This window comes from Hemitrygon akajei, chromosome 16, assembly GCF_048418815.1.
Source record: "Hemitrygon akajei chromosome 16, sHemAka1.3, whole genome shotgun sequence".
Taxonomy (NCBI): domain Eukaryota; kingdom Metazoa; phylum Chordata; class Chondrichthyes; order Myliobatiformes; family Dasyatidae; genus Hemitrygon; species Hemitrygon akajei.
Window position 1 is genome coordinate 94,157,907 of NC_133139.1, and position 12,395 is coordinate 94,170,301.

At 42.7% G+C, this 12,395-nt stretch overlaps 1 protein-coding gene across 1 annotated transcript in view; it reads left to right on the forward strand.

Moving 5' to 3' along the window:
* LOC140740300 (complement C3-like) overlaps positions 1-12,395 on the forward strand; it is a 250,059-nt gene that overhangs the window by 171,522 nt on the left and 66,142 nt on the right. Inside the window, exon 23 of the mRNA XM_073069454.1 lies at positions 1,523-1,609. Coding sequence (XP_072925555.1) covers positions 1,523-1,609 — 87 coding nt within the window. The remainder of the gene's footprint in view (positions 1-1,522; positions 1,610-12,395) is intronic.

Genomic DNA, 12,395 nt, shown 5'->3' on the forward strand with positions numbered 1-12,395 from the left:
TTTATACAGAACTTTCATTAAAAATTAACTAGTTGGATAATGATACTGACTAAATGAGAATCTTGTAGGTGTTCAAATTCCTTATTTGCACAATCAATCACAAATCACACTATGATAATACGGGTATTAATAACCAATTGAATCTCCATGTTAAAGGCCAGTAATTTAGTAAAGTAACTGACCCTACGTGTAACCCTAGAATCCTTTGTTTGCATTCTTATCTTGAATCCATATTCCAAATAGCTTTGGCCCTGTACTGTGCAAAGGGGCACTATGCTCTTGAAAAGTCTTTCTTAAAAGACCTTTTTTTTTGCTTGGGATGACTGCACATTATCTGTAAACTACCCTTGTCTGAACATTACTTTAACCCCTGCCTTGTCATGACTTCCACAGGATTTACAAATGACTAGTTTTGGGGTTCATTAGAAATGGAAACATTACTGTACATCTCTCTGATCGTCCTTTACCAAGAAGAACATGGATCAGACTAAACAGCCTTTATTTAGGGATGGGTTCTCTCAGTCTGCTCTTATTATACCTCCAATGGTTCTACATTGGTCAAAGGAAGATTTTGCATGCCTGGTTCAAATTCTCTGCTGCATTTCAATGTTATCAAGTATTTCTCAATTTACTCACAGGGATTTCTGATTTATAGCACAAAGAAGGGGAAATCAAACCAACCAACTTTAGTTTACCTGAAACAAAGAGGTTCTGCAGATGCTGGTATTCCAGAGCAACATTAACAAAATGCTGGATGAAGTCAGCGGGTCAGGCAACATCTGTGAAAAGGAATAAAGAGTCAACATTTCAGGCTGAGAACCTTTATCAGGACAGTCCTGATGAAGGATCCTGGCCTTAAACATTAGCTCTTTATTCCTTTCTATTTTATGTGTGTCACTTCAGTTTACCTTCTTTGAGTTATCTTGTGAACACTTGTGTACTAAACTACAATACTGTAAACTGCAGGAAGATTGGTCACTCTAAAATATGACAAAAGTGATTTAAGAAGATATAAAAATGTTCAAATAGTTGGCAGAAAAATAAGTAAGAATACAGGAAAATCAAAGGAGCCAGCTAGTCAGTCCATCAAACCTATCTCACCATTCATGGTTGCTCTGCCCCAACTTCATCTCCTCTTCTGTGTCACTTCCCTCAATTCTTGATTTCTCAATCTTTCAAAACTTTACCCACTGACTCCTAAAATACTCTCAATGACCTTACCTCAATAATCAGTCTGTAAAGAGCTCTGATAATTCATCACTATCTGGAAAAGTAACAATTAGATTTTTGTTAAATTACAGATTATAGGCATTATTGGCAATCAATATTTATTGATTATTCTTTATTGTCCTTGAGAAAAGTAATCTTGAATTCCTGCATTCTTTGTGATGAAGATTCATTTAAATGTAGTTAGGCTGGAAGTTATAAGATTTGGAGTCGATGATAATGTGAGTTTTGGATGATATAGCAGTATACTAAGAATATATTATGAATAAATAAATATATTCTTCTTTCAACTTAGGCAAAACTCAAAGATTTGATGTTGCCATTGATGTCCCAAATGACATGGTTCCGAATACAGAGCCACTGACACTTATCAGCGTTCAAGGTAAGTGTTTAATGCTGATAGACTCAGTTCTCTAGAAAGTGGTGACAAATATATTTCTAGATTTTATCTGACTTGTGCATGTTAGAGCATTCAGAGTTGCCTATCTTCTGTTTTCCATCTCTAACATAACACTAGAACAGGACTTGAACAGAGATTTTAAAAATGGAGTGAACATTTAGATTGCCCTTCACAGGATAAAATTATTGTCTGTCAAACTCAAATGCACACAGTGGCATTTTTCTCTTTATTCTGATTAGAACATGGTTCTGTAACTAGCTTAGTTTTTGTTTTTGTTTTTCCTTATCTTGGTGACCTGTTTACTTCTCACTTTAAAATTGGAGTTTTAAGTACTACTTTGTTTAGGAAACATTTTTCACTCCCAGTCTTCTTCTCGCTAGAAATCTATCATGTGGTCATCTTTTAGACAAGTATCCTTATGGGATGAAAAATATAAGAATAATGTATAACATTTCCTGGGGATACATTCCAAGTATGTAGCTCAGAAAAATATTCATTCCAGGCACCTTGACAAGGTCCAGCATGGTGGGTTGGTCTGGAAGGTTGGATGACAGGGGATCCAGGATGAGCTAACCCATTGGATACAAAATTGGCTTGGTGGTAGTGGAGGACTGTTTTTCATTTTGGAGGTCCATGGTTATATTGGAAGCAAGGTCCTGTGCTGTGTCCACTATTGTTTGTCATCTATCTTAATGATTAGGATCAGAATGGTTAGTTAGTTTGCAGATGACACTAAAATTAGCATTGAAGGATATTCAAGGTCACAATAGGATCTAATGGGAAAATCAACCAAAAAAATTGCAGATGGAATTTAACTCAGATGTGTAAAGTGTTGATGTTTGGTCAGTTAAACCAGACAGGATTTATGCATTGAACCTTGGTCATTGATCACTGGCTAATGCTGTAAAATAATGTTCTAACTGCTACACTACCATGCCTATAAGGATATCCATCAGCTTTCTATGCTTGAGGGTTTTAATAAAAAAACACATCAATCTAGTTTCTCCAAATAAGATAAAAAAACAAGCCACATTAATAACTTCACAAACCTGCTTTGTGTCCTTTCCAATCTGATGACATAATTTCCTGTAGCAGGATTACCATAACTGTATTCTATACTTCAAATATATCCTAATCAATTTCTTGTACAGCTGTAATGCAGTGTCTGAAACCTAACCAGTAAAGTCAAATGTGCCAGGCTCCTCCTTCATCACCTTGTCTATATCTGTCACCACTCTCAAGGAACTATGTATCTGCACTCCCAGTTCTCTTCTACAACACTTCCCAAGACCCTACCAATTAAGTTCTGTCCTATTTTGAAGTACAGAGCTATTTTAAAACATGAGAGGCATAAATAAGGTAAATAGTCACAATCTAGTATGAGAGGGCTTTGGATTAACATAAAAGGGGAAGACTTAAAAAGAACATGGGGAAAAACTTTTTCAAACGAAGGATGATGGGTACATGAAACAAGCTGCCAGTGGAAGTGGTGGAGATAGGTAAAGTTACAGAATTTGAAGGTTATTTAGACAGGTACATGGAGAGGAAAGGTTGAGAGGAACTCATCACTGTGCTAGATTCCAACACATTATCCTCCGCAACTCCCACCACCTTCAACAGGACCCCACCAGTAAGCACATCTTTCCCTCTCATTCAACTATATAACAATTACAGCATGGAAACAGGCCATCTCAGCCCTTCTAGTCCATGCCAAACGCTTGCTCTCACCTAGTCCCACTGGCCTGCACTCAGCCCATAACCCTCCATTCCTTTCCTGTCCATATACTTATCCAATTTTATTTTAAATGACAATACCGAACCTGCCTCTACCACTTCTACTGGAAGCTCATTCCACATAGCTACCACTCTCTGAGTAAAGAAATTCGCCCTTGTGTTACCCTTAAACTTTTGCCCCCTAACTCTCAACTTATGTCCTCTTGTTTGAATCTCCCCTACTCTCAATGGAAAAAGCCTATCAACATCAACTTTATCTATCCCTCTCATAATTTTAAATATCTCTATCGTCCCCCCTCAACTTTCTACACTCCAAAGAATAAAGACCTAACTTGTTCAACCTTTCTCTGTAACTTAGGTGCTGAAACCCAGGTAACATTTTAGTAAATCTTCTCTGTACTCTCTTTATTTTGTTGACATCTTTCCTATAATTTGGTGACCAGAACTGTACACAATACTCCAAATTTGGCCTCACCAATGCCTTGTACAATTTTAACATTACACCCCAACTCCTTTGCTCAGTGCTCTGATTTATAAAGGCCAGCATACCAAAAGCTTTCTTCACCACCCTATCCACAAGAGATTCCACCTTCAGGGAACAATGCACCATTATTCCTAGATCACTCTGTTCTACTGCATTCCTCAATGTCCTACCATTTACCATGTATGTCCTATTTTGATCAGTCCTACCAAAATGTAGCACCTCACACTTATCAGCATTAAACTCCATCTGCCATCTTTCAGCCCACTCTTCTAACTGGCCTAAATCTCTCTGCAAGCTTTGAAAACCTACTTCATTATGCACAACGCCATCTATGTTAGTATCATCTCCATACTAACTAATCCAATTTATCACCCCATCATCCAGATCATTAATGTATATGACAAACAACATTGGACCCAGTACAGATCCCTGAGGCACACCACTAGTCACCGGCCTCCAACCTGACAAACAGTTATCCACCACTACTCTCTGGCATCTCCCATCCAGCCACTGTTGAATCCATTTTACTACTTCAATATTAATACCTAACGATTGAACCTTCCTAACTAACTTTCCGTGCGGAAACTTGTCAAAGGTCTTACTGAAGTCCATATAGACAACACCCTCTGCATTACCCTCATCAACTTTCCTAGTAACCTCTTCAAAAAATTTAATAAGATTTGTCAAACAAGACCTTCCGCACTCAAATCCATGTTGACTGTTCCTAATCAGACCCTGTCTATCCAGATAATTATATATACCATCTCTGAGAATACATTCCATTAATTTACCCACCACTGACGTCAAACTTACAGGCCGATAATTGCTAGGCTTACTCTTAGAACCCTTTTTAAACAATGGAACCACATGAGCAATACGCTAATCCTCCGGCACCATCCCCATTTCTAATGACATTTGAAATATTTCTGTCAGAGCCCCTGCTATTTCTACACTAAGTTCCCTCAAGGTCCTAGTGAGTATCCTGTCAGAACCCAGAGATTTATCCACTTTATATTCTTTAAAAGTGCCAGTACTTCCTCTTCTTTAATCATCATTGTTTCCATAACTACCCTATTTGTTTCCCTTACCTTACACAATTCAATATCCTTCTCCTTAGTGAATACCGAAGAAAAGAAATTGTTCAAATCTCCCCCAACTCTTTTGGCTCCACACATAGTTGTCCAATCTGATTCTCTAAGGGACCAATTTTATCCCTCACTATCCTTTTGCTATTAATAGAACAGTAGAAACCAGTTGGATTTATTTGCACCTTACTTGCCAAAGCAACCTCATATCTTCTTTTAAACAACAACACACACAAGATGCTGGTGGAACACAGCAGGCCAGGCAGCACCTATAGGGAGAAGCGCTGTCGACATTTCGGGCTGAGACCCTTCGTCAGGACTAACTGAAAGGAAAGATAGTAAGAGATTTATCTTCTTTTAGCTTTTCTAATTTCTTTCTTAAGATTCTTCTTACATTCTTTATATTCCTCGAGCAACTCATTTACTCCATGCTGCCTATATTTATTGTAGATCTCTCTCTTTTTCCTAGCCAAGTTTCCAATATCCCTTGAAAACCATGATGCCCTCAAACTTTTAACCTTTCCTTTCAACCTAACAGGAACATAAAGATTCTGTACCCTCAAAATTTCACCTTTAAATGACCTCCATTTCTCTATTACATCCTTCCCATAAAACAAATTGTCCTAATCCACTCCTTTTAAATCCTTTTGCATCTCCTCAAAGTTAGCCTTTCTCCAATCAAAAATCTCAACCCTAGGTCCAGACCAATCTTTCTCCATAATTATATTGAAACTTATGGCATTGTGATCACTGGACCCAAAGTGTTTCCCAACACATACCTCTGTCACCTGACCTATCTCATTCCCTAACAGGAGATCCAAAACTGACCCTTCTTTAGTTGGTACCTCTAAGTATTGCTGCAAAAAACTATCCTGCAAACACTTTACAAACTCCAAACCATCCAGCCCCTTTACAAAATGGGCTTCCCAGTCTATGTGTGGACAATTAAAATCTCACACAATCACAACCTTGTGCTTACTACAAATATCTGCTATCTCCTTACAAATTTGCTCCACCAATTCTCGCTCCCCATTAGGTGGTCTATAATGCACCCCTATAAGTGTTACTACACCTTTCCCATTCCTCAGTTCCACCCAAATAGCCTCCCTAGATGAGCCCTCTAATCTATCCTGCCAAAGCACCACTGTAATATTTTCTCTGACAAGCAATGCAACACCTCCCCCTCTTGCCCCTCCGATTCTATAACACCTGAAGCAATGAAATCTAGGAATAATTAGTTGTCAATCACACCCCTCCTGCAACCATGTTTCATTAATAGCTACAACATCATATTTCCAGGTATCAATCTATGCTCTAAACTCATCCACCTTTCCTAGCATTAAAATAAATGCACTTAAGAAATTCTCCACCTCTTACTCTCTTTTTATCCCTAATGGTGCAAACAAATTTACAAACATACTCTCTTCTTTTTCTTCCTTCTCCTCTACATCTTCGGTCTGAGTGCTTCCCTTCTCTATCACCTGCCTATCCTCCCTCACACACTGTCTACAAGCTTTCTCTATTTGTGAATTAACCTCCTCTCTCCTAGTCTCTTCAATTTGATTACCACTCCCCAACCATTCTAGTTTAAAGTCTCCCCAGTAGCCTTAGCAAATCTCCCCGCCGGGATATTTGTCCCCCTAGGATTCAAGTGCAACCCATCCTTTTTGTACAGGTCACACCTGCCCCAAAAGAGGTCCCAATGATCCAGAAACTTAAATCTCTGCCCTTTGCTCTAGTCCCTCAGCCACGCATTTATCCTCCACCTCATTCCATTCCTACTCTCACTGTCGTGTGGCACAGGCAGTAATCCTGAGAATACTACCTTTGTGGTCCTTCTTCTCAACTCCCTTCCCAACTCCCTATATTCTCCTTTCAGAACCTCTTCCCTTTTCCTACCTATGTCATTGGTACCTATATGTACCACGACCTCTGGCTCCTTACCCTCCCACTTCAGGATATCTTGGACGCAATCAGAAACATCCCAGACCCTGGCACCAGGGAGGCAAACTACCATCAGGGTCTCCTGACTGCATCCACAGAATTGCCTGTCTGACCCCCTAACTACCGAGTCCCCTGTTACTACTGCCTTCCTCTTCCTTTCCCTACCCTTCTGAGCTACAGGGCTGGACTCTGTGCCAGAGGCACGGCCACTGTTGCTTCCCCCAGGTAGGCCATTCTCCCCCCCCCAACAGTACTCAAACAGGAGTACTTATTGTCAAGGGGTACAGCCACTGGGGTACTCTCTAGTACCTGACTCTTCCTCTTCCCTCTCCTAACCGTGACCGACTTGTCTGCCTCTCGTGGCCTTGGTGTGACCACCTACCTGTAACTCCTCTCTATCAACTCCTCACTCTCCGCAACCAGACGAAGGTCATCGAGCTGCAGCTCCAGTTCCCTAACACAGTCCCTTAGGAGCTGCAGCTCAGTGCACCTGGCGCAGATATGGAGGCTAGGAGACTCCATGAACTCCCACATCTGACACCGAGAACAACAAGTTGCCTTCACACTCATAATTCCCCCTTTCCTTAAATAACAGGAAAAATTGAAAGCTAAACCTACCTTGCCTCGCCCGTTTCCACCTAAGCCCATTGAGCCAAAGCCCTTAAGCCTTCTGATCCTGGCTCACTCCGCTGTCTGCAAACGACGCTGCCCGCTCTATAAGGCTGTGTTCCTTTTAAATCTTCCACACTTCACTGCCCGACGTCACACACCTGCGCAGTCCCACTTCTCTTAACCCCGATGAGAAGAAAGAATCAAAATGGCTCCCGCAGCACTCCCGTTCCGATTCTCAGACTTCCTTCTCCAAATTAAACCTGAATCAGGATTTCTCTTTACCACTCTCCGCTTTCCGCAGGGATCGTTCCCTCCATGACTCCCTGATCCACATGTCCCTCCCCACAGATCTCCCACCTGACACTTATCCCTGCAAGCATAAGTGCTACTTACACCTGTCCCTACACTTCCTCTCTTACTGCCATTCAGGGCCCCAATCAGTCCTTCCAGGTGAGGCAACACTTCGCTTGTAAGTCTGTTGGGGTCACCTATTGCATCCAGTGCTCCCCATGTGCCTCCTCTACATCGGCGAGATCCAACGCAGATTGGGGGACCACTTCATCGAGCACCTCCACTCCGTCCGCCACAACAGACAGGATCTCTTGGTTGCCTCCCACTTCAACTCTGCTTTACATTCCCATTAGGATATGTCCATACATGACCTCCTCTACTGCCATGATGAGGCCAAACTCAGGTTGGAAGAGCAACACCTCATATACCATCTGGGTAGTCTCCAGCCACTTGGCATGAACATCAAATTCTCCAACTTCTGGTAATTCCCTCCCCCTCCCTTCCCCCATCCCAGTTTCACTCTGCCTCCTCCTCCAGCTGTGTATCACCTCACTCATGATTCCACTTTCTTCTACTACCCATAGTGCTTTCCCCTTACATTCCTTCTTCACCTTTCCTGCCTAACCCCTCCCTGCTCCCCCTCCCCCAACCCTTGATCTTTCCTCTTACTGGTTTTTCACCTGGCATCTACCAGCCTTCTCCTTCCCATCCTCCCCCCCAACTTCTTTATAGGGCCACTGCCCCCTCCCTCTTCAGTCCTGACGAAGGGTCTCGGCCCGAAACATTGACTGCTCATTTCCACGGATGCTGCCCAACCTGCTGAGATCCTCCAGCATGTTGTATGTGTTCTTTTGACCCCAGCATCTGCAGTGTACTTTGTGTTTAAGATTTAGAGGGATGTAGACCAAACACAGACAAATGGGACCAGCTCATGTAGACAGTTTAGTGGGCTTGGATGAGTTAGATCAAAGGGTCTGTGTCCATGTGGTCTAACTCTGATTCCTGGAACAAATGTTTTGCTTCATGCTTTGAGTAGTGTTCTCGTGCTGTGTGTTGAAACTCTGACTAAACACCAAGTTAAACCAGAGCCAATGAAGACCGAGTCGCAGTAAGATTAACCGTTTACTGTTCACTCTTCCACATTAACGTATGGTGAAATCTGTTGATAAAATTATACAAAATATATACAGTATCTGCTTCCTTCTTGGCACCACATTTGCATCATAAATATTTGTAAACATAAAACTATAACAAACTGTATTACATTAAAGTCTCATTAAAGTACAACATACAGGCAGAATCTGCTTAAGCCATCAACAGCTTTAGATAGACTCCAACACAATTTTTCCAGCAATGCTTTCAAAGGCAAATAAACCTCATCAACCGACATTTCTTTTAACAGAATCAGCATTAATATTTTTACTTCAACATATCAACTGTCATATGAACTTACGGCATTGCTTCTATGATGTTTCTTTGTGGGTAGAAATGGAGCTTTTCACGTTGGTCCTGCACGAGCAGGCCCTCACCTTCCTGTTCCTCCAAACTGGAACTTACCCACAAGATGCAGCGAAACCGGGGGTGACGTCATCACATGCCACGATACATCACAGACAATGAACTTTATCTTCGTTAAACTGTAACGTAGTTATCAACCTTTAACTTTAACTAGAAATAGTTGCAAACAAATTATTTAAAGTGGAAATGTAATAAGTTAAACAAATGCCTTAAGGGCAACACACTCCTTGCCTGACCTTTGTAAGGTCACTATGAACATGGTATAGAACTTTAGTCTCTAGATCAGTCTTTAGGTAGAAGTAGAATGACCTCTGCGACTGGTCTTAGGTAAGTTTTCACATCACCTTGGTCAGAAGTTTTTAGCTCATCCTCCCTGACACGTCCATCCCTACCAGGGAATGTGGCAGTGATTCTGGCCATTGGCCAGCAGTTGCGGGCGATCTGCTTGTCCCTGAGCAAGACTAGATCTCCAACTTGAAGGTTCCTGTGAGGTTCTGTCCACTTCTGTCTGTGTTGCAACAAAAGGTGGCTCCAATCCATCCAGAACTGATTTGCAAGGCCTGAACCTGTCTCCATTGCTTTGTGTACAAGTCTTTGTCTGAGAAGTCTCCAGCTGGAGGGGGAACACCTGCCTTCTGCATAAGGAGCATTGATGGTGAGAATATGAAGGGGCTTTCTGGGTCCGAAGACACAGGTAGAAGTGGATGCATATTTATAATGGCTGTGACCTCTGCCATTAGTGTGCACAGTACTTCAGGGTCAGGCGTGTGTTTTGCTGCAAAAACATTGAATCAAGGATTCTTCTGGTGATGCTAATCATCCACTCCCAAGAGCCTCCCAGGTGAGAGGCGTGCGGTGGGTTGAATTCCCAGATGCATCCCTGCTCACTGAGGTACCTTTGCACCGTTTTGTCCATCCCAAGCTCCTTGGACGCTCCAACAAAGTTTGTACCACAATCGAATCTTAACCGTTTTGCAGGGCCTCTTAGTGCAAAGAAGCGCCTGAGAGCATTAATGTAGCTGAATTTATCTAAAGATTCAATGACCTCAATGTGCACAGCTCTCAAACTCATGCAGCTGAACATGATGGCCCACTGTTTGTTCTCTGCTTGTCCTCCTCTGGTGCGTCTAGTGGTGATAGATCAGGGACCAAATACATCAAGCCCCACATACATAAAAGGAGGGCAGGCCTTGAGGCATTCTGGTGGGAATTCCGCCATATGTTGATCCTCCAGCTTCCCTTGCAGTTTGCGGCAGGTTACATATCTGTGGAGTACTGAATTGATTAGTGTTTTGCCTCCCAAGGTCCACAGTCCTGCTGCCCTGATTACTCCCTTCGTCAGATGACGGCCTTGATGCCTTACCTGTTCATGATGATGGCGTGTGAGCAGTAAGGACATGTGGCTGTCTTTGGGCAGAATTACTGGGCTCTTTTCTGCAGTTGAAAGGTGAGAATAAGTTAATCGGCCTCCAATGCAAATGAGATCATTCTCCAGGATTGGGCTGAGTTTCCTCAAAGGGTTGTTCTTTGGTATTGGTATATTAGCTTGGAGGGCTGAAAGCTCCTTTGCAAAGGCTGTTCTTTGAGTTGCTTTAAGGATGACATCCTTTGCCTGGACCAATTCGTCCAGAGTGCGAGGTAAGCCACATTTGTGCCATCCTTTGCATTCACTATTTTGGGGTGAGTGTTTGTGCGATCTGGCGATGTGGATGAGGAACACAAATCCTCTTACTAAGGAGTTCAAGGTGGAGAACCGCTGAAAGTGGTCAGTGGTACGTATTGATTCTTCCAGGTAGGTAACACAGGTTTGTATTTGTGGCCCGATTTCCGAGTTTCTTTTGGGTTCGATCAGCTCAAATGTCTCACTCATTTGTGTTTTTTCTGCTGGTGGCTGATGCAAGAAGGAGGGTCCGATCAACCAGGAAGTCTGCGCCAAACAGGATGCAGGTAAGGATCTTGATGCATGGTCTGCAGGGTTTTCCTCTGTGCGTACATAATGCCATTGTTCGGACTTTGAGGACAGGCAGATGCGTTGAACTCTAGTGAACGTATATGTAGAAACGTTTTGATTCATTATAGATACAGCCCAGCACTACTTTGCTGTCTGTGTAGAACTTGGTGGCATCCAGCTCTAGGTCTAGCTCATCCTGGATAAGATCTGCCATTTCCACAGCTAGGACAGCTGTGCACAGTTCAAGCCCTGGGATTGTAGGCTCAGACTGAGGTGCTAGCTTTGCCTTACCAGTTACAAATCCTACTTCAACTTGACCATCTTTCTGAACTACTTTCAAGTAAGCCACAGCACTGATGGCCTTGGTTTACGCATCCGAGAACACACACAATTCTCTGTGCGCGGCCTCGGTGAGTGAGATTGCAGTGTACCTACATGGGACGTAAAGCTGTTTTAGGTCTTGAAGTGAATCTCTCCAAGCTTCCCATCTGCTTTAGCTTGTCTTCTGGTAGAGAAGTGTCCCAGTCGGAGAGCTGAGGTAAGTTCTCTGAGGAGGGCTCTTCCCTGGATCGTAGCCGGTGCCAGTAGAACCAGGGGATCGAAAACACTGTTAACAGCGGAGAGAGCTCCATGGCGGATGAATGGCTTGATTATGGTTGGCACGGAGAACGTGAATGTGACAGTCATGATCTCCCAAAGGAGGCCCAAACTCCTTTGTGTGGGTATGGTTTCTCCATCTAGATCTAAGTCCTTGATTGCTGGAGCACAGTCATCAGGTAGGAAGGCCTCCATTACTGCCTGACAGTTTGATGTGAACTTGTGCAAGTGGAGGTTTGACTCAGTGAGTAAGGCCTGTGTTCGTTGGAGCAGATCAATTGCTTCAGCTTCTTTCTGTACCGATATCAAGCCATCATCGATGTAGACGTGTCTTTCCACAATCTTAACTGTGTCATCACCATGCTCCTGTGTGCCTTCTCTGATGGCTCTTCACAGCCCATAGATGGCCATGGCAGGAGATGGACTATTGCAGAAAACATGGACCTTCATCCAGTACTCAATGACTTCCTTGTTGGTGTCATTGTCCTTGTGCCATAACAAATGGAGGAAGTTGCGATGATCTTCCTGTACTAAGAAGCAATGGAACATCTG